This window comes from Candoia aspera, chromosome 2 (genome assembly GCF_035149785.1).
Source record: "Candoia aspera isolate rCanAsp1 chromosome 2, rCanAsp1.hap2, whole genome shotgun sequence".
Taxonomy (NCBI): domain Eukaryota; kingdom Metazoa; phylum Chordata; class Lepidosauria; order Squamata; family Boidae; genus Candoia; species Candoia aspera.
The window spans coordinates 185,280,701-185,304,524 of NC_086154.1; the positions used below are offsets into that span (position 1 = coordinate 185,280,701).

Genomic DNA, 23,824 nt, shown 5'->3' on the forward strand with positions numbered 1-23,824 from the left:
TTCCCCAAGAACAAGCTTTTAAATAACCATTTCCAGCCAAGAGATTCAAAATACTCCAATTCTTTGCAGCTGCTTGAGGGGTCAACTGAACAACACAGTTGCAAAGAATATTTTTAAAATAATCAATTGGTTGACAGCATGATAGGAAAGGAAAAAGAAAAAGAACTGCAGTTCATGGAGTAATCAGAGTGATATGTGTGCCAATTGGAAGAGGCTTTTGATATGATGGAAGATACAGGGTGGGCTGGAATTTCAGCCAGAGGAATGACCAATCATGGCCCTTAGATTGCTGTGTTTTAGAGCTGTATGACAGCAGCACTGCCAGATCTGTTCTGGATACACAGTAAGGATGTTCAGTGGGATAGTAAGATTTAGAGCATCATGATTTCCTGCTAGCTCTGGGAGGGAATGAGAGGAAATCAATTCCCCATCTGCCAAGATAATATTAGGAGATAACTTGTGTTAGTCCAATGATTGAATGCTAGGAGACACGAGATGATAGATAGATAGATAGATAGATAGATAGATAGATAGATAGATAGATAGATAGATAGATAGATAGATAGATAGATAGATTCTCTTTATTCGCTGTACTCTACTAGTTGGACTCTAAACTACAGTGAGAAATTCCCCCAGGCTTACATACTATATGTACAAAACATACGGTCAGTTCATACTGCATGCTTGTTTTTTGTGGTCTGAAAAGGAACTCTGGAAGGTATAGTCCCTATTATAATTGCAGTGTAGGAAGATAAAGGTTTTAACACACAGCCCAAATCTTAAGAGGTTCACCTTACCTTAATAATGTTTGCTGAGAGGGAGATATTTGAATAAGCCAGAAGGACAAGAAATCAGAGAAACCATACGGAAGACTAATACAGAAAAGGATGACAAAGGAGGTGAGGCTTCTATCCCCTATTCATCCCTGTAGTCAAGGGATGTCTGTTATGGGACAGTCGGTTTCTGATCCACAATCCCATTTTTACAGTTCTCAAAATCTGGTTGCAGATCTTTTTTGGGTACTATAATTTCTGATATTTGGATGGAAAATTGCAAAATAGGAGCTTTAAGGTTCTACAAGATTTAACATACATATTTTGCATTAAAATCTTCATAAAACATGAAAAAGAGTTGACAGCTCTGACCTACTCCCATCCCTGATGTTGCCAACAAATCACTGGCCATTCCTGTCACTTTTAGAGGGAAAAATCTTTCTTCTTCTTCAAGCATATATAATTGTATCAGATATGTTGCCATCTGATTAAACTGTTAAACTGTTACCCTCAGGTTTAAAAAAATGGGGATCAGATGTTAGAATAGATGGAGTAATGGATCTTTGTTGCATTTTTTAAAAGGATTCAAATGAGTGAATACAGCACTGGTAGACTATCTATAAACTGTTTCCAGTTATTCTTTTAGAGATGTGGTTCTATAAACTTTATCAGAAATCAGTGCCACAGGGGAAATTTAATCAAATGTAACTCTAGTGATTATTTGAGGAAGACCCTGACAGTTAAAATACTACAGATTTTTTGTCTTAGGCATTTCATAGTCACTGTTCAGCCCAGTGGGTTCTCAAAACAGTTCACAGAGAATGAGAGAGACACTGAGGCAATGGCCAGGTCCACATTCAACCATGCCGTCTTCAGAATGGCAAATTTCTTCAGTGTGGTGTAGCTAGACTTCCTCTAGACAGTATGTTTTGAGAGCTAAATATGACATAATGAGGCTCATTACCCCTTATGTTTCTATCTCAAGAGCTAGGCCTGATTACACAGCCTGGAGATGTTAGCAATTGCTGTCTTCAAGGTTGTCTGAATATAGGATGCAAAATGCTGCTGCACTGGATTCTGTAATATTTAAACATATTTAAACTTCCTCTACTCATAAGCATATTCCCTTAAGAACTTGCTTCATTAATGTTCTAATGGTGCATATCATTTTCCTTTTACAATCCTCATGTATACTTGATTCTTTTGTGAAATCTGTGCATCATTTCGATAACTAAGCCATGATTTCCATACCATATTTACATTTCAAATAAATGTAAGCACTACACACACACAGAGGGTTGATATATACTAATAAAGAGGAGGAAGAGGTCTGGAATTCCAGTTAAATGACCTACTTCAAAATACTTATTCAACTACAACAAACAGCATGTATAGACTTAATTCACAGGGGGAAGAACTTTGTAATAGCTCATTCTATTTCAAAAATATGTCTTCTCAACAAGTATTTTCTTGAAGTAAGATATTTTTCCAATTTTCTGTTCCAAATAACTATATATTTTCAAAAATGGTTCATTTCTGAAGTTTTTCTCTCACCTTAAGGCAAGAGGAAGGCTAAATATAAACAACCTGAAATAAGAAAAAAAAAAGGATATGCATGCATAGTAGAAGAAATAAATTAGATCTGCATTGTTAAGTACCTGGAAAAATAAAAGAATATGAATATAATTTCATTGCAGGAGGTGCAAGAAACCTTTTTTCCTGTCAAGAGTCACCTACCAAGATAATGTGTCAAGACTCACTTGTCCAGCAAAGAACAAAACCAAAGACAGGAAGGATCTCTTCTGTCCTCCCAATCTGACCAGTTGGCTCCCAGTGAAGGGCTGGTCTCACTAGCTAGTTGCTTGAACTGATCGCATCAACAGGGATAAGCAATTTTGTCCCGCTTTATGTTTTACACTACTTAGTAAGCCATGTTTACTAAGGCTGATCAGAAATAAAGCCCCAAACTTCCAGACAGCTCTAGGCTGCTGATTCCTGCTGTCCAAAAACATTTGAGTCTGCCTACCAGTGCAATACAGAATGTAAAATTCATATTATTCATGTGGAAAGGGATGAAAGTTAATTTGTAGTGTGTACTGTCCAGAATGTGTCAATTGGGGCAGTATGTAAGTATCGTTAATTAAATCCCTACATTTTTGAACAATACATTTGAACAATAATGAAGGATAGCAAAGCCCCCAAACTGACAAGAGCTGACTCCCACTGGCACTGAGATTTTGTATTAAATCAGAGACAACCTGAGAATTCTCAAGTTGGAAACTTGCCCCTTTCAAATTAAGGAATCAACTGAGGGCCCTTCTCAAATATTTCTAATGTGGCATTATTTGACCCCACCGCACCGCTTCGTTAAAAACAAAAACAAAAAAACCTTTTTTTGCCTTCCATTCATTGATTAGGCAGTCTTGCTATTTCAACAAGAAAAGCAGTAGAACTGAAAAGTTATTTCTCAAATATTATACCTGCAGCTGCTAGATATTGGCTGCTTCTTTTTTGACAAAGAAAAAATTGTTCCTAAAAATGAAATTACCATTTCAAGTAACTTTTATTAAACTATATAAAGAGCAAGGTATCATCTTAACATCTTGCATCCTATAGGAAAATTACCACACAAATGAATAGTTATGAACTATGTTTCCAAATCTTAGAACAACATATGCAAAACATACTTCTCTCAATATTTTCTCATTTTTTTATTTTTCCCCAATTCAAATTTAACACAAACATGTGTATTTCTGAATGCACACCCTGTCACACCAAAAGGAAATTTAGCACCAGATTAAAAAAAAAGCCTTGAAGTTATAAAATGGAATACAGACAGACATGTCCTTTTATAAGATAAAAATATTTTCCTAAGGAGAAAAAAAAAATCTTTTTTGTGGTTGTTAGCAAATGAAAGGTGAGTTTATATCAAAAGTAAAAATCTTCTTAAGAAAAAGAGAAGTGTATAAGATTATACAGAAATTCAGGGCAATTAGCAAAAGATTTTGGATGAGGCAGACAGATTTATTCAGTTGATTATTTTTGAATGTAATACTTTGATTTTCCTTGTGAAGCTTGCAATCTAGAGTCAATGATCTACCTCCAATAACCCTTCTCACTAACCCTATTCATAAGCAAAAGGAATATCCAAGAATTGATTTTTTTTTTCAGCCCGGAACAACTGCTAGCTAATTCTTATTACTGTAATATCCTCACTTGGTTTGTTCCCTTGCCTCCTTCTATTTGAAGCAGATAATGTGGAAGAGCAATCTGGCATGTAGCAGAAAAATCTATGCATGGTCAAAAATATAACAGATTCATCCAATGGCATATTTTAAACTGAGAACTTTTATTGCAGTTACAGGCAATTGTCAACTATTTCTTGAGCAGAAACCAAGGTTTTAATTTTAACTTTCAAAGTCCTACGTTGCACCCAAGCTTGGGAACACACTTGTCAAGAGTTGCATCTGCCCTTCCATTTTTTCCCCTGCTTTCAAACAAAGGAGTTAAAATCTACATTTTCAATCAGGGCTGTACATTGTTTTACAATGATATTAACATTTATTCTTCAACTTTATTACTTCTTAATTGTTCTATATTATCTTTTTGGGTATGTTAGTTGCCTTGTCCTGATGGATAGAAAAAATTGTATAAATTAAATAAGGAAATAAATTATTTTTATGCTACTTTTTCACCAAAACCATCCTAAACAACATAAAAATATTTTCTGCTAATCTTAATACTTGTCAGTTTAATACTTGTCAGTTTAGAGCTATATAAGATATGAAGTATAGGGAGGAAACAGATACCTTAAAAATTATTCTACGAGATCTCCTCCTGACTATCCTCAGAAATTTGGCTCTGTGAAGTAAGGCTCACTGAAGAGGTACACAAAATTGACAAATTTTCATAAACCTCATTAATCCTACAGGGAGGTGAATTCTCCAATAAGATGTGGCCACATGGCTTTTACTAATGACTGAGGACCAATATCCAGGCACTGTACATGTAATTGGAAAGCTTGGCCACTGATATCTTTCAATAACCCAGGAAAGTGTGAAATCTGAGAAAGTTAGAACTTGGAGTAATGTCCAAGCTAGTCATAACAGACAGAGTATGGGAATGAATTCTACTGTCCATACATGAAGAATGAGAAGTGAATGTTAGTTGTGCCAGATTATTTGAATTTTTAGAAGCAGATATTTTATCCTAGGCTGAACTCTGCAGTCTTTTATACAAAAATTGCACATAGACCCATAAAGGCATAAGAGAAATCCTACTGGATTAGAAAAATTTAAAAAAAAAAGGAACTTCAGTGGAATAGCTGCACTGTTTCATCTTAACGATCTACAAGCAGGGCATCATGCAGAGCTACAGATTTAATAACTGCTTCTGAACATGGAATACTTTAGACCTATCACAAATAGTCAATGATATAAGAGTAGTAAAATTTATAATGCAATTATTTTGTATCATGCACTGTGTGTTCTGAGAAACAATGGGAGGAAAAACAGGTGACAATTATTTAATGTAGCCTTCCCAAATTTGTGTCTTTCAAATGTTTTGGAACTCCAAGAATATCCAGCCAGGATAGCTAATTCAAGGGATACCTGGAATTATATTTCCAACATTTCTGGGTGGCACAAAGCTGCTGTAATATCTATTCCAGCTTAAGCAATGTTATTAAAATAAAAAAATTAGGAACCTTCTTAACTCTTCTTAAAAAGTCTGTCTACTCTCATAAAGTTGATTAAGATTCAAAACAGTCTTCAGTAACTCTTTGTTAACCTGCAGGTTATTATTATTTGAATAGAGATAAATGTAAATCCTTCCTGGCAACCCAGCTGCCACTCAAATGTCAGAACAGACAGGAAATAATTTTAGATATTTAGCCTGCTTAGAACTTTCCTCCAGTTATAAAAATAGCACCAATAATACAGCAGTTCGATGCAATCTGACAGAAATGCCAATATACCTTTCACATGCTTTTATACTCTTCTCCTATCTGCTCTTTGCAATTTCTGAAGATCTTTGCTGCAAGAGCTATAAGCACTTCATTTAACCATATGTCCTTTTCTTATTCTTTCTGGCCCTTACCTTAAGTCATATTTCATGCAAGAAAGTTACAGCTTCAGTTTATAAAACTTCAGTACACACAAATCAGGTACATTAAAATAATATCTCAGGATGCTGGGAACAATGAAGAGATATACTGTGCTGTTGTTATTATACAATAGTAACAATAGTAATAAGACATATAGATGACTCCATAGGTTGTCCTCCCCTAATTGATTTTCAGGCAAGCCTGAAACTGACAAGAGTGTCAGCTGCTTAAGCAAAATGGTTTAAAAGAGTTGAAGAACAAATTCTGATGCTCTGATTTGCCCAGACATCCTTCAGTGAAAACATTTCAGCTCAGAGAACATTTCATTAGATGTATTTATACTTTCCACTCTCCTTAATTTTTCCTCACAGCAAGTTTACTTAATTAAGAGTAAATTACAACAGCACATTGCTTGCAGCTACCATTTCCTAATTAAAATAAGCAAATGCAAACTCAGGTTGGGAAATAAAAAGACATTAAATGGCTGTAAAAAAGGAAGGAGAATGACACCATTTACCTCATGGATGAGAGCTATAAACATCTGGTGGAAGTTTCGCCCCCTACTGGCTAAAAATCGATTGATGGGTTTGCCATCTTTGCCCACATGGATTGGAAGGTCATAACTCAGCAACATGCCAGCTGAAGAAAAATATTTATATTTATATATATACATTAAATTTCTGATAAATGTTCCAAAAGCCTATGTTAACATTAACATAACAGTACAGAAAACTATAATTCAGAAAGCTGAAAAGTTGGATTTCAAAGCAATTTGGCAATTCTTTCTTAAAGGGGAGGGGGGAGATGTAGATTACTAATTTCCTTTTCAGTATATAAATCACAGAAGCATCAACTGATCATTCATCTTGTTACACCGATTCTACCTAATTAGCTTAGTACAGAGAGCAGAAAAAACTTTTTTTTCCTTCTTTCCTAGGCCTAGAAGAGGCCCCAGGACTGACTCAGCCAATTTCCTATAGCTGTTATTCCATGATACCTCATCCATGTATGGACATGGAGACCCAATCTATACCAAGTCCACATGGGCACAAGAGGGAAGCTTGATCCTCTCCCCAAGTCATTTTATTATACAAAATTTACCTATTACCTACCTATTCTCGTGAACCATGTTCAGTTTTTTTTTAAACCCTCACTAGATGCCACTGGAACATTTAATAGTTCATGCACACGGATGGTGGGAGGATGAATTTTGTGAAACAAAATGCTTTCCCAGCATGTACCTAACTGGACTGGGACATTAACAATACAGTTTTGGCATGCTTTGGGTCCCACCTATTAAACAATGTCATCTTTCAGGACCCCAGAGGGCATGACTTCTCTGTCACTGCGCCTGCCCTCTGGAATAGCATTCTGCCTGTGATCCATGCAACCTCCACCCTGCTGTCAGTCAAGAGAATCATGAAGGCCTGGCTCTGGGCCAGGATGTTAGGTGGTGTAAGGTTTGAGTCTGACTCTGAGGTTGAGGAGGGGGAAACCGAAACTTACACTGAGAAAAACAGGGAAACCAAAATTTATGCTGAGCAAAACGAGGAAACTGAAACTCAGGGTGACCCAGCAGAGCGGGAAAGTTCTGAGCAGCTTACTGGAGGAAAACAGGAGTCCGATTTAAAACCATCAATCAGCGCGAGGGAAAGGCGAGCCAAAAGCGCGCCAAACAGAGAGAAGCCTGATTGGTTCCAGAAGGGGAATGGCGTGAAAAGAACCACATAAAAAGGAGCCAGTGCATGGATCAGATCACTGGAGACAAACGTTCCACTGAGCTAGCAGCTTCTTCAAGAAACAAGCCGGAATCGTCACAGGAGCCTTGCTCTGTAGCCACTATGGAACCAGAGCCTTCCCAGCCTTCTGAATTCTGCCTGGCTGCCTCGCATCAAAGTCCTGTCGCGTCTTGCCTTACCACCTTGCCCAGAAGTCCAGCCGAATCGAGTCTTGTGGCCTTACCCAGGAGCCCAGCTGACTCAAGTCTTGCCTCCTTGCGCAGAAGTCCAGCCAAGTCGAGACTTGCCACCTTGCCCAGAAGTCCAGCCGAGTCAAGTCTTGCCACCTTGCTGAGAAGCCCAACTGGGTCAAGTCTTGTTGCCGTGCCCAGAAGCCCCACCGAGTCAAGTCCTGCTGCGCTGCCATGGAACCCCGTTGAGCTGAGCCTTGCTGCCTCATTGCAATCCCTAGCCGAGTTTTGCCTTGCTGTCTTGCCGCCGTCTCCAGTCGAGTCCTATCCAGTAGCCTTGCTGCCTTCATTAGCCAAGTCCTGTGCTGCTGCCTGTCTATGAACTCTGAGTGCATCCATTCCAATCGTCTTGCCTTCAGCTCTTGCCAAGCCCTGTCCTGTCGCCTGGCCACAGTTTTCAGTCAATCCTAGCAATGTGGTTTTGCCCAGTGCTCCACCATTGCCCACTTGGGTTTGAATTAATATTTAATAAAGGACATTGCTACTGTAAATAGTTTGCTTGTAAATAAAGATTCTAACTGAATTCTACTGGCTGACTGAGTCTAACCAGAACAGGTGAACCCACTGCTGAGACTGAGCTGTTTTTGTTAATTGTGGTAGTTTCCTCCCCTGGCACGGCCATTTTAATTCTTGTTTTATTTGTTTATATTGTTGTTTTAATCCTTCGGAGCCACCCAGAGTCATGTATGAGCAGAGAGCTGTAGCAATTAAATAAATACATCTCTAATAAGGACCCTCTGTGGATATCCCTCCCAACTAAGTTGTGGTGGATGGCTGCTGCTGCTGCTGCTGCTACTACTACTACTACTACTAATAATTATTATTATTTATTAAACCAGTATGCTGCCTGACTCTCAACGATTCTGGGTGTTCACAACAATCAAACAAAGACATTACAATAAAACCAATAAAACATTGCAAGAATGACAGACTGGATGGAATGAAGCAAGAGGTCTCACTCTCCCTCAGCAAAGGTCTGGATGAAGAGCCAGGTCTTCACGGCTCTTCTAAACAATAGCAGAGTGGGGGCCATCTGGATCTCGGGGGGAATCTCATTCCAGAGGGCAGCTGCTGCTGCTACAGAGAAGTGTGCTTCCAGGGTCCTGAAAGATGACATTGCTTAATTGAAGGAACCCAGAGCATGCCAACGCTACAGGATCAAATTGGCTGGGCAGATGCAATGGGACACAAGCAGTCCCTCAAGTAACCAGGCCCTATGCCACGTAGGGCTTTATAGATAACAACCTATAGAAACATTTTTGGTGACATTTCAACTGTAAAATGATTTACCTTATTTTCAGGCTTTTAAACTATTCAAATACCTTCTTATTCAAGACCTTCAAAATCTTGTAGCTTTTTAAAAAAAAAATTCCTGCTCTTAGTAGTCAGAATTCTGCACTAAGAACACTTAGTAGACAGCATTAGTGAGTGACTCTGTGCCATTCTTGTGAGGGTAAAAAGGGATCTAAATGCAAGGAATATATGGTATTTATTCTGAATGTCAAGTTATGCCAATTGTGGCATTTAAATGTTTTAAATTAATGAATGCCTCTCTGGGTGGCATAAAAATAAAGTCAGTAAGTAAACAAAAGGGCATTTCAAGAATCTTTACCAAATAAAGGTCCCTCTCTTGTCCAGGGGAAACTTACCTGCAAGGCCAGGTTTCAGCCCCGGCTGCTTGTTCCTCTCATACATTTTCAGCATAAAGTTTGGAACGCTGGATAGTGTCTTCCCGTGGTCTGACCGCACAGCATTACCTCTCAGTGCAGAATGGTATATTCCACGAGGCATGTTAACCATCTCTTCTTTCATAAGCGATGCTGCAAACTCTTCAAAAGCTGAAGGGGAGGAGGGGAAGAAGTGAAAAGGCAGTAAGAGGAAAGAAAGAAAACAAAAGGTGATTGACTGGAGAAACCAGAACCACCCAACCAATGCAGAACCACAACGATTATCTGAGAATGTTATGCTGAATAAGTGGTAACTCCATATTCAAGGTCATGGTTTCTATAATTCCTAAGCAAGACTTTGTGACTCCATATTCACCTCCCACTCAAAATGTCACCTCAGGAAACCTTCAATAAATGGTGTCAGATGTTCCAGCTCAGAAACAAAAACAAACAACCCAAAATGTTTTATATGTCGATCAATGGACCCTTTGTCCCACCATTGGAATGGGGTCCCCAGTTTGAAACAACAGAAGTGATTTTTACCTTACAGCATCTAAAAAATATCTCAGCCTAGATCTACAGCATGTTTTTTGCAATTTAAAATAAAACAATGCCAAGACAGATACTGAAAAATAAATAGATGCAATAAGGTAAAGTTGATCAAGGATAGCAAAGCTGGGGTTTTGAAACACTAGTTGCGTTCACTGGTGACGTTTTAAACAATTATCGTAACTGGGAAACTAAAATGCAAGGCCAAACAAAATAACTCTGTATCAGAAGGACCACAGCAGGGTTCCTACTCATTCCTTCATCATCAATTGGCAAAGCAAGACAACATTTGTTAGGTTTAACAATCCGTTAGTGTTTTTTATTATATAATGAGAACTTGCATTTTTCCCCCCCAAAGAGAGAGCTAAAAACAACTGTTTCACATTAGCTGGGTGGATTTGATGCACATTTTTCTTAAAACAGATACAGTGCTCAGTATCTTATAAACTGAAGCAAGCATCGACTGAAAATTCATTCATATGCTCATTCCTGCAAGCCAGACATACACAAAGTGTCACAAATCAGTTAACAAAATCCAGTCAGACTCTGATATGCCTTGGCTTTTTATCCCCCAATCTTTTCTTATTTCATCTATCCTCCCCAACACTACCCATTCTCCCGACCCCACTTCCTGCCTGTTATTTCTGTTAATAACAGCCAGAGGGAAGCATCATGAAAAGAAGCCCACTAATTATAGGAAGACTATGAGGACTTTCCAAATCTACTAGCAGATCAAAAAATTAACATGACCATAAAACTAAATCTGTGCTTGCATTAAGGAATACTTTGGTTATTTCTTGCAATTTTTGTTCATACTGCTTAAAGTGCATTTGTCAAACACTGACTTCTTCTTGCATGTATTAGGTACACATTTTGGACAACTGGTACAGATTCATATGAAACAATGAAGTAGTAAGAGCTTTTCTTCACCTTCATTCATTCATTTATTTTCTATCCTGCCTTTATTATTTTTATAAACAACTCAAGGCGGCGAACATACCAAATACTCCTTCTTCCTCCTATTTTCCCCACAACAACAACCCTGTGAGGTGGATTGGGCTGAGAGAGAGGGACTGGCCCAAGGTCACCCAGCCGGCTTTCATGTCTAAAGCGGGACTAGAACTCACAGTCTCCTGGTTTCTAGCCCGTTGCCTTAACCACTAGACCAAACTGGGTGTAAGGGGACAGATGAAAAACTCCTCATCCAAACATCCCAATGGATGGGCATTACTTAGAATTGTTTTATCCAGAACCATTATTTTTACAACTATTTAAATGAAGCTATTTAGCATTCCTCTTTTTTATCACAAATAAGAGAACAAGAGCACATCTGCCAATACTATAAATGCTTTATTTCACTTGTTACATTTAGTAACTTTTGGGGCTACTTATTTATTGCTTGAGAGCCAGTTTGGTCTATAAGGCACCAGGCTAGAAACCAGGAGACTGGGAGTTCTAGTCCTGCCTTAGGCACAAAGCCAGCTAGGTAACCTTGGGCCAGTCGCTCTCTCTCAGTCCTAGGAAGGAGGCAACGACAAACCACTTCCAAAAAACCTTGCCAAGAAAACTGCAGGGACTTGTCCAGGTAGTCTCTGAGAATCGGACACGACTGAACGGGTTAAAATAAAATTACTGCTTGAGAATCAGTTTGATAAATGACATCAAGGTCAGGTTTATTGCTAGGGATTCTGTTGGCTAAATATTGCCTTGAACACCTTGAATCTTTATCTGCACACATAGAAACATAAGCATGTACGTTTTTTCCTCCCAGACATAAAAAACACACATTGGAATCAGCTGAAAACCAGGCCCTGAGACAGACCAGGACAATACTCATGTTAGATTCTGTCCCATTCATACTGTAAGTTGCAGTTGTGTTTTTCCCATAATACACTATAAGAGAATGAAGCTTCATTTTTCTGAACCTTTATGAACATTTTTAAAACCTACTGCTTTTAAATTATTTCTATAGTGATCCTTATCTGAGTGAATAATTTCCAAAGCTATGCATGTAAATAAAAACTTACAGGAATACATGTTTGTGCTTGGTTTCTAAACAATTGGAAACAAAGGTTACAGGCACTTCCTATGCTTCCATTCTAAGTCCATTCCAATTTACTCAGGAAATGTCAAGCCTCTGAGTTTAGCTTGGTCCCAGCTTCAGTTCTTCGTCCCATACCCAGCTCATCAACTTTTATAAAACAAATACCTCTGCAAGCTGGTAAGGGGTGTATGAAGGTGATCACTACTTGCACCTCATTTCTTCACAGCACTAATGATTGCTTGGTACAATTTAGTTATACTAAAAGCACTGCTTCCAAACTGAACTTTTAGAAACAGTTTTAAGAAATTATTTGTGTTTGCTATTATGAAATAAAAAACCTTGATTAGAAATTAGCATGTTTTATGAATAAGTTGTACCTGGTAAAACAGGAGGAGGAGTGAGCAACAACAGTTTGATATATGAGTGGCCAGGGACAGACAAGTCTGCCTCTCCCTCTTCCTCCCCCTCCTCTTCCTCTACATCCACTTTTTGTTGATCCAATTCTGGCCTTGCCTATATGAATGAGAAACCAATGAAAAAGAAAATGCAAACAATATGTTATACAGAATCTAACTTCAAAAACTGGAAGTGGGTTCACCTACGTCAGCTGAAAGGAAGGGCAACTGAACTTCAGCCTTCCTCAATTTTGTGCCTTTCAAATATGATGAACTACAGTTCACATTATTCTCAGACTTCACAGTTATTGGGGAAGTTGTTATAAATAGATTTGGAGATAGGAAATACGCCTGTTTTATTCTGTTGTCATAAACTTAATACAAAGAGTATCATTACAAATATTATAAGCCACCTCATATACAAAAATGCATATAAATTCATGACTTTTCATCACACAAGTTTGATGAATACAGGTATTTGTTTAAGAGGATTGTGGCAATAATTTTAAAGACCTGGTTCTTCCCCCAGGCACTGGGCTAGAGTGGCTGGAGCCCCTGTGGGTGTTTGACAATTTTTATGGTTGACCAAATTTGGCATCTTTTTACATTATATGCTTTTTATAAAACCGTATACTGTGGCTTCATTTTTCTGCTCTGAGCTGCCCAGAGTCAGTTGGATTCAAGTGGCCCCTAAGTCAAATAGAATAAAGTAAATGCATAAATAAATGTTCTATTAAGGGAAACGTTGGTAAGAGGATGGAAAGGCAGCATTTGTTGCTCTTCCCTGCCATCTGCATCGTTCCATGGGGCACCCTAAGCTTCCCTCACTATTCCAAGGGGTGCAAGAGTACCCAGCAACATTTCAGTGCTAGAAATGAAGTACCATATATTACTCTCATTCACATACAGACTACAAACAGAAGCCCACCAGATAGGCAGTTGAATACTTTTAACCCTCATAATGGGATAATGCCATCTGCCATATCTGTTGGTATCAGGTTACAGCTGCAAGCTTTTTATATTTGTATAAATATATACTCTCTGAGCTTGGCTGTTTGCTTGCAGACATTTCATTACTCGACTAGGTAACATCATCAGTGCTAGTGAGTGTGGGGCTTGCTCCCTGTTTATGTACAACAGCTTGCCCTGCCAGGGTTAGTGGGGAAGTGGTTTTCTCCTTGGTAGTGCCTTGATTAGGGTGTTGTTTTCTGCCTGATCATTTGCCTGGTATTAATCCCTGCTTATTTGGGTGTTGGCTGCTGGAGAGGATGTGTTCTGGTCTTTTTGTTTCCTTCTTAGGTTTTTTATTGTCTTCTTTGAATGGTGTCTACATGTGGTTTATCTCTATGTGTTTATTAATGGATCTGTTTGAATGCCAAGCTTCCAAGAATTCCATAGAAAACCACACCCCCACCAACACTGGCAGGGCAAACTACTGTATATAAACAGGGAGCAGACCCCCACTCACTCGCACTGATGATGTTACCTGGTCGGGTAATGGAACATTTGCAAGCAAACAGCCAAGCTCAGAGAGCACCAAGGACTCCACAATTCAACCCTGAGCTACATATATTCTCTTCTACTTTTATTTTTATTTTTCATTTCTGTGCTAACTTTTATCAGAATCACTTTGGAGTCCCTTATGGAGAATATTTATTTAACATACTTCTATATTGCATTTTTAAAGCATAAAACCATATAAATTAGGGGAGCATATGAAGATAACATCCATAACTTTGTAATATTGCTTACTATTCCAGTCATTCAGCCCTTTAGTTTTTATTGCTGTATTTTATTATAAATTTTATTCTAGTATAGAACAATTTTTTAATATCTTATATTACTCTTAACCCAACATGTAGGCATTTTTCTATATTAACTAATACTATACCTTATTATATTACATTACACGAAGTCAATATTAATATCATTTATATTCCATTTTGTAATATCTATATTGATTTTAGCATTAGTGTTGTTTATCTTATACTTTTACATTGTCCTATGTTGTTAACTTACCTTAATGAAGATTTGGTTTTGATATAAAGCAAGCATGACAAATTAAGCAGCCTCAGAAAAAAATGCCAGGCCCAGTAAAGGTTTGATTTTCTTTTCTAAAAGGAAATATTGCAGCCTTCCCATAAGCTCCATAACCAAGAGATAAATGTTTTAGTCTCCTCAGGTAAAAAAAAATGCCTAGTCTTAGAACCATGGTTGGGAAACCTCAATAAAGCATAATTAATGGCAAATTCACACAGGCTAAGTTGTAATGTGCTTGCTTTGACTTGATGTATTATGTGAACTAAGCCTTGGAGGTTTGTAAACCATAGTTTAGGGTTAATATATTGTTCAACCTGAGATAAGTGTGGTATATTCAATATACTATAATTAAAGAACATGACTTAACTTAGTATCTATTAAAAGAAAGACAAACTTTTTTGACCACTGGGATGGGTTCATATGGGAAGACATGTTTCCTATGGATGCACAATGTTTAAAAACTCAAGTCAGTATTTTGAACTGAATTTTAAAGTTAACCAACAGAGCAAGTAGAACATGGCATACTTCTCAGAAAGCTGTTATTAAAATGTTATTAGGTACAATCTCCTAAGTCAAAAGATAAGCCATTAAAAAGGATTAATTTGATGTGTTGCTTCTCCCCTTCAAAATGTAAACCTTTTTTAGCTGTGTTGGAGTAGTCAATCCCCACATTATCTGATCATTAAGGATGAGAGCTAGGTTCTTCCTCCTGGCCTTATCCCCTCCATCATGCCTTTGTTGGCCCAGCTTCTACTTCCTATGCAATTCAAAAATCTGATTATTTTCAAGGGAACTGTGCCATTTACCGAAGGCTGCTTGCTTCTGAACTCCCACCTGCAACATGTGGAAGGATGTGAGTCCAGGCAACAGGGACATAATACAGGAGTTGGACCACCAACTAAAGAGCCATTTCCTACTAGATCAGATGAACTGCTGAATGTCCAACCAAGACTGGATACTGTTTCCACACTTATTTGTATTTCTGATGATTACTATATTCACCCATAATTAAAGTAAGAAAGGCCTACCTGTTCAGGAAGATGGAGGATGGTGTATTCTTCAGAATCAAATTCAGAGAGAGATTTGTATGCAGAGATGGCTACAAGAGAATCCTAAAGAAAAATATTACCATCACATCATTGCAAATAAAGATGGGTAAGGAAAAAATACTATTATCTATTATCGTAAAGGAAGCATTGATTTCCCAGGTGGAGAATGTAGGCCTAGTTCTAAATGCCTCTGAACCTTGTGGATAAAAGCAAATAGTGGACACCAAAAATCACACTGCTGAAAATTACTGCATCGAAGAAACCTATTTTTTACTACATATGAGATATATTATTCTGCAGTGGTAACACTGGCGTAGGACTCTGGGATAAACATCTGAGATATTACATAACAGTATGATCAAAAGTCTCAAAATACAAATCGACTGCCTTATATTCTGGGGTAAATGGAATAAATTTATATTTCTGTCTAAACAGGAGGACCCTCTTAAATTTTTCTGTAGATAAAAATTGCATCTTATACAATGAACACAGTCAACAACAATACAATTGCGCAGTGACACCAAAAGGTATCCCTTTGTTTTAAACTTTAGCAGAAAAATCTCAATGGACTTCTCTCAGCAATTCCAAGGAATTCTAAAAACACAAACTTGGTTTTGCAAGCATTTCTAACTTTGTTGTATCCTATAGGCTCATGTGCCAGCTTTAAATAACCACAACACAGCTGTAATAGAAGGATTTCCTTTATGTCTTAGTATATTCCATGTCTGAACATTAGGAATAAATAGAAAAAGAAAACATACAGTGGGAACATTCAGAAAAGTAGCCCTTTGCCCCCCACCCCCCAAATCCTGTTTTGGAATGCAATTTGCAAGTAAATGGAACAATTTTTCCACTGAATTTCACAGGTGGGATGGGAAAGCTATATTACTAAATATAAAGAAAGTCATACTAAAGAATGGCTGCATGGCCTTCATGGATGGATACGTTCCCCACCCACCACTTCTAGTCAGCAATACATAACCATGATAACAATATGTTACCAAAACAATGTAGGATTGGACAGAGAAACTACGTGTTTATGCAACACAGAAAATATCTAAGTAGGGCCGGTATCTGGCCAAAGCAACTTCCTTTTCTAGTGTCTCACCTTGCTCTGTGTGTGGTTCCACAGGAAACTGACAACTTGAGCTTTAAATTTCTATAACATCAAACAGGGGAAAAAAGAACAAAATCCAGCTCAGGAAAGTTCTTTGAATTAGAGAAACATGACAGAAAACTGAGGTAAATAACACATTATAGAATAAACCAAGAGAGGCATTTATGGATTAGCAGTTTGTTTGGGGCAGTGACAAGGGAACAACATTTCCAAGTGGCCATTGGAGCTTAATTTAAAATAACAAGAAAGGTTTTGGCAATTAGCTGGCTCCAAAGTGAAGACTAATAGACCTTATTATACTTACTGAGAAAATTTCAAAGGTCAAAAATTATATTCAAGAACCCATATTCAATGATGTACAATAAAAGTGCAAAGTACCGTTTCAGGTTGGGGGGTGACCTTTAAGTACTTTTAAAGAGGCAATTCAAAAAACATTTCCAATGTCACATCTCAACCATGTTAACAGATTTACATGCTTTTGGAAGCAGAGAGGTTACTTATTAAAACATTCTGCTCAGTCTTTCATTGACAGTAGAATAATTATATTAAATATATGCAACTGCATGTGCAATATGAATACCAGATACAGCCAAATGACCCTAAAAGAACCACCTCTCTGTTTATTAAAGCAAACCAGAGCCAGGTGGGGGGGACATAGCACTTTAATTTATTTAACATTTAACTGGATCTCACCAAACTCTTTGGGATTTATGTCTATGTAGTAATATAGGAGTTTACAGTATAAAGTAGCTTATTCAGGACCAAATGATCTTCAGTATAGGGATATAATCATATTTGCTCATCTTTACAATAATTTATTTCATCTTCTTGAAACCCACTAAAACCTATAGAGCTACCTAGATATTGCTTTATGGCTAGAATAAAATAGCTGGGTAAACTAGCATAACATTTTGAATCCTGTAAAAAAATGGGCTAGTCTTGTCAAACCCTTCCTTTAGTATCAGCAAGCTCCCTTCCAGAAGAAAAGAATCCTCTCGTGCAGCCATTCCCAAAATGGTACCTGCTATCTATACTGGACAACTTCCAGTGTCAGTGAATGCAATGAATGCAGTGAACAACAGCACTCAAAAGCTTATATACTTCAGCCGCATGTGTGGCGTGAGTTATGGCATCAAAGAATGAAAGCAAATAGAAGGGTTAGTCATTTAAAGCAAAAGGCTACCAAAAATTTCAGGATAGTTTCTCCAAACTACCAGAAATGGGTTTCAAAATATAAAAGGTAGTTCAGTATAACCAACTATGAATTGATGTCAATTAGGACAAAACAAACTGCAGCCTAATTTTATATATAAGTTTAAATGTATGCTGACAGACTAGAGAAAGTACTTTGGTGTTGGGATGGATAGTTCAATTAAAATATCTACCTGGAGGACAGCTGTCATGAGAATGTCAGACTCCATATGGGGGTCCAAAATGGAATTTGCCTTTTTCATAACTCTTTCACATTAGGCTGACTTTTTATGAAATAAATTGAAAATGTAACTGCCAGTCTTACCATATTTGATTCAAATGTATAGCATTAGTACGATTTTGCTCATGTACTTCTAAAAATGCAGATGGGAAAAATGTAGAAAAGCACCACCCAAATGATTACAATGTCAGACAAACTCCCTAATAACAAAAGGTTAGATTATTTGGAGGTTTTCACCTCAAGAAGGAAATATCATGCAGAGCAGAATGAACATTTGGAATCTGCTAGACATTTAATAGTCAAATTCATAGCAAATACAGTTATCCATGTCTAATACTCATGATGGCTGCTTATTACTTCCAGTATTATTTATAAAATGCAGTATGCCTCTGAATACTAGTTGCTAGGCAACGTAAGGGAGAGAGTGTTAATGCATTCATATTGTGTCTATGGAAGTATCTAGATGGACTTCTTCAGAATAGAATGCTGGGCTAGATAAGCTTTTGGTCTGATCTAGAGTATGCTTATTTGTGGGAAACAAAACTATTTAAAATGAAAGTAATTTTCAACTGGTTACATAGACAATTCCAGCCAATGAGAAAACCAAGCGCAAATACCTATTCATATGATTATTTCCTGAATATAATTCCTTTTTCACAACTTATTGAGAAATCCTCCACAGTTCTTTGAAAGTGCCAGACCTTTCAGCACTAACAAAATGGTCATAAAAACCTTCAGCTCTTCCCAGTCCACTCTAGTTCTAATCTCTACTCAGCCATAAAATAGCAGATGTAAGAGCTAGCTCTGGCCTTGAGTAGGTTTCTATGATTGGTCTAACACAGTTCTCAAATCTCCAATGTACTTGATGCACTTTTAAAAGTAAAGATAAAGACTCCCTTTAGAGTACTGGCAACAGTAAAGAAGTGGTTTGCCACTGCCTTCTGCTGGAATGTTTTTTCAATTTAATCTTGCCTACAGCACTAGAATTCCAGGGTGGTCTGTCATCTAATGAGGTCCAATCCTGCTTAGCTTTTTTGAAGAACACCAAGATTGATTGCTACCTGCTATAGTCTAGAAAAGTAAAAATCCTTCAAAAGTTGAAGGGAAGATGGCAAAGAAAATCTGGCTCTACACCTTCCAATGATGTCATTACTGTACTACACTGCCTCAACTCTGCAGTTCATTTGCAAGTGGAAAAAATATCTGCAAATGTTGTTTCCAGCCATGGGTGAATATTCTCAAATTCCATACACAGCTTCAGGACCTTCTGGAATGAAGGGAGCACTTTCTAAACTTAAAGTGGTTTTTAGTGCAGCACTTGTCTCACTGCTGAATAATTTTAAAGTGTTAAAATGCTGCATAAGCAAAAGGTGTGGATGGTTAAAACTTTCCTAAAATATTAGACACACATTCAGAAAAGAAGAGTTCCTCAGGAACCAAACTAGAAATCTGTTTTCAGTTTATATCACTTTTGTCTTCATAAACAAACTTCCAGAAAGCATGAACTTGATTGGCTTACTTAAAATTACAGATTAAAAAAACAACAGTCCAGTATGAGATACATACCTCATATTCACTTGAATTCACCATTAGTGAAGGGACAAGAGAGAACAGTTCATTGAGTGTTTTTAAAATAAGTGGCCGGGTATCACAGCTCAGTTTGGGTGAGAGCGCATTCCATGTAGAGCGAATGCAAACAACCTGGAATAGAGAAACAAAGATTGCCTTTAGCATGACACAATCAGTGTGTGTGTGTGTGTGTGTGTGTGTGGGTGTTTAAAATATGTTAAGGATATATGGTATATGGATTAGAAATAGCACTTACAAATCATGTCTTGTAGACTCTCATTGTAAACCAGATGTTCAATGTTTCAGACAGAAACTCAGTATTATTAAGTGACTAAAATTTAATCAAAATTAAGTATATTTTATACCGTTGTTATTTACCACAGATATAATAAAGGTATTAATGTAATCCAGACCCCTTTAGCTTCAACAGACTTGCTATACCCAAAGCCTTGGGACTGAAAAGTATAAATTACATACATACATACCATCATACAATTCCCTTTTGATTTAAGCAACATTATGCAAAACACAGGAGTAAAAAATAGTAAGCCAAAGAAATTGAAGGCATGACGTAAGAAAAACAAACATAGCCAGAACTAGTTTACATCAACAGCACTCACTACGCCTTTTCGTTTTTTGATCTTGGAAACCATTCTTCCTTCTACCATGTCCATATGCTGCTGCATACGTTGTGTCTTTGCTTCATTAAAGTTCTCATCTCTTTTTCAGGATCTCATCAACAACCACAAATTATCTGGTTTTCCCCTTCTCCCTCATCTCCATTCATCCTCTTTTCATATTTGTTTTGCAATTTGATCCTTATCAATTCTATAGGACCAACCCATCACAACATATTTCTTTCATGCTGGTCAGTCACTTTTGTATTCTATCCATATTAATTCAGAGTGCATTCATTCTTCACTGTATCTCTTCTTGTTTTACCACATTAAATACCCCACTCCATTGCATTAAACTTTCTTTTATGTTTCTCTAGACATATAACTCTCACTTCCATATGACAAGTGAACTGGCCAAAACATGCTGTTATGCACAGATATTTTTGCTTCTTTTGATAAACATTTATACTTTCCATTAACTCCACTTCTGTGGCACACTGTAATGTAATTCTTTTCATTCTATTCCAAGCATAGTATTTCCTTACGTCCAGTTTCCATTCATGCTGTTAGGAGATTAATCTAGCTTCTAATATTTTTCAAACAGGGCTCATTTTTTCACTTCCTGAAGTTGTTCTACTTTTATTCTAGTTTCTTTCAAATCTGACTACCTTCATCCACCTCTGTTATATCTTTCCCCTTTTTCTTAGGTTCACAGATCTTTCTTTTTCTTTCTTTCTTGTTAATTCATGTTCTATTTATTCCTCTTACATTCTAAGTCATAAACTTCCATATGCCACGGTCATCATAGATGAGCCCACAAGTATTGACACATACTTTGCTCCTCAAATCTTTGGTTAACTTGAGGCCAAAGATAGAAAGGTGTAGACTAGGTGACCAGCTTTAGCCACAGCTGTGCCACATGCAGCATTCCCTGCTAATTGTAAATGCAGTACCAGTCTGTTTGGGTACATTTTGGCTAGTATACCATATACACAATCAAAGACTGGTTTTTTTCAGGCCTGTTCACATTATTCTATGCATGGATGTCTAATATAGCGATGACCTTGCAAGACAACATACTGTTGCCTGAATCCCAATAACTAGAAGGGATAAGGAATGTAGAGATATACATTCACAGAGCCTATTCTATAGAATAATTCTTAAAATAATTATCACACATTTGGCATATCTATTTATAGTTAGAAATTAGCCCTCGCTGGATCATTGTTAGAGTGATACAAAACCCCTTTGTGTCCACAGGAAAAGAAAAGATCCATCAAAAGAACAGTAAAATCTGGCTCATATATAAAATCAATTTTGATGAAACAAATACATTAAGTTTTCATAGTTGGGAATGCCATTAAAAAAAGGATATCAATTCTAAAAGTTCTAGTTAGGAATTCATCGACATTCCCTTAAATACAATAATATTAACATTAAAAAGGCAAATCATTTTTTTGAAACTGTTTTCATTATACACATTATCAAAATTAAGAGATTCCAACAAAAATCCCTGAACAAAGTGAGCACCAATTGTCACTGGAGGTAAGGTTCTAAAGAAGCAGCTTTAGTAGAACCCAACAATCTGAATAAATATAGCCCTAGTCAACAAACCTACAAAGAGTGGAAGTATGCTAATGGGTTGCCCCCATCTGTGCATAAATCAACAGAGCTGTACATTCACCCATGACAAAATTTATTACTTTTAGGCAATCTAATTTTATTCAGTACTAATTACCTGACCATTATTGACCTAGGAGAAGCGACTAAAATAAAAGTTGTTCCTGCTTCAACATTTACTATCTCAGAATCCCCTATGGAATTTGCAGCCTTTAAATTCATACATTTTCAAAACTCCATATTTTGATTTAAGGGAATTTTTTTTTTAAAAAGGAAATATGCTACCATTTTATAATAAAAGTGGTTTTTGAATCTAACAAAACTGTAACTTGTGTCCATGCATACACCTACTTGCTTCAAAATTATAGCTTAATAAGTCAATGCTGAAGCAGTTTGTTTTCTAGATGAGCCCCCAGAGTGCTGTATGAATGAAATTCAAGAAAAGCAATAATTTAGAGAGATGTAATGCACATCTAGACTAGGCAATGTATTACTAGATGTCAACATGGTATTAATTCCATTTATTAAGTCAACTGATTTTTAAACACAGAGGTCTAGGCTCTAGTCAGTAAACACAACAACATATATCCACCTACTGCCCACAGGATTTTATTACATGGTCAGGACTGTAGAAGCCATGAAGCAAATAATGTACAATCTTGGGAGCAACAGAAATTTTTGAAGAATGCTGTGTATGAGTAAAAAAACACTATCTTAGAAACATGGTGCAAGCTTTAAAAGTACTGTATTTCATGATATAGAACAGGTATCTCTTTTTTTTTTTAGTATGAAATTCAGCCAAGGACAACTTATACTCTTTGCTATACCTAAGTATTGCTTTAGAACCCAGACTGTGGCCTGGGATGCTAAGTCATAAGATCATAACTCATAAGTTTACCACCATTTGTAAACCCACTCATTTCAGTTTAAAGAGGGTTCCTCTAAGGTTTATCTGTAAAACTATGTATTATTATAGATTTAATGCCATCAACAGGCATGATACTATAAAATGCAACAGAAGTTCCTGCTTCAAAGGATCACACGTTCTAAAATTTTGATTGGAGAAAGTAGTAGTCAGGCAAAGGATTTCAATTTCAGGATTCCCATCTGTATTGTCAACATCCTTGCTGACTAGGAATTCTAGAAGTTAGAGTTCTAACAAATCTGAAGAACACCAGGCTAGAGAAAGCAGCAATTCAACATAGATGGCTATGCCACATATAGAGGAAACAAGGACGTTAATACCTGATCCCAAAAGATAATATATTGTAAAATGTTCGTTTCAGTTTTATGTTTTACTAAGGGACCTAATATTATAGGCTAAGCAGCTTTACTTCAATTCTTTCCTTAATGTGTACATTTTGATCAAGCTAAACAGTGTTCTTTAAAAAAACAACAGCAATATAGCAGCTGTTCCACTTCAATGCTGATGTTTTCTCATTGCCTACCCAAAAGGGTGAGATTGTTAAGTATAATTTGCCTGTATTACTAGAGTTAAAAAGTTGAGGTTTGCACACATTTCTGCTACTAATGCATCATAGCAGCATCAGTAGAGAGCCAGTCTGCTGTAGTGGTTAAGGTGTTAGCCTAGAAAGCAGGAAACTGAGTTTTAGGCCTCCCTGAGGCATGAAAGCTGGCTGGATGACTTTGGGCCTGTCACTCTATCTCAGCCCAACCCACCTCAATAGGGTTGTTGTTGTGGGAAAAATAGGAGGCAGGAATATTAGGTATGTTCACTGCCTTGAGTTATCTATTTTAAAAAGGCAGGATAAAAATCTAAGAATAACAACAACAGCAACTGTAAATAGAATAAACATTAACAGTATTTTTTTCCAAAATTTTATTCCATACCTCAAGTCTCTGAAACTTTTGACAGACA

At 37.1% G+C, this 23,824-nt stretch overlaps 1 protein-coding gene across 2 annotated transcripts in view; it reads right to left on the bottom strand.

Annotated features, from left to right (window-relative positions):
• FOCAD (focadhesin) overlaps positions 1 to 23,824 on the bottom strand; it is a 153,567-nt gene that overhangs the window by 63,442 nt on the left and 66,301 nt on the right. For both annotated transcript variants that reach the window (XM_063295015.1, XM_063295016.1), the window contains 6 exons: positions 19,706 to 19,840; positions 16,699 to 16,749; positions 15,570 to 15,653; positions 12,484 to 12,619; positions 9,496 to 9,684; positions 6,395 to 6,516 (listed from right to left, as the gene is read on the bottom strand). In XM_063295015.1, the coding sequence (XP_063151085.1) occupies positions 6,395 to 6,516; positions 9,496 to 9,684; positions 12,484 to 12,619; positions 15,570 to 15,653; positions 16,699 to 16,749; positions 19,706 to 19,840 (717 nt within the window). The remainder of the gene's footprint in view (positions 1 to 6,394; positions 6,517 to 9,495; positions 9,685 to 12,483; positions 12,620 to 15,569; positions 15,654 to 16,698; positions 16,750 to 19,705; positions 19,841 to 23,824) is intronic.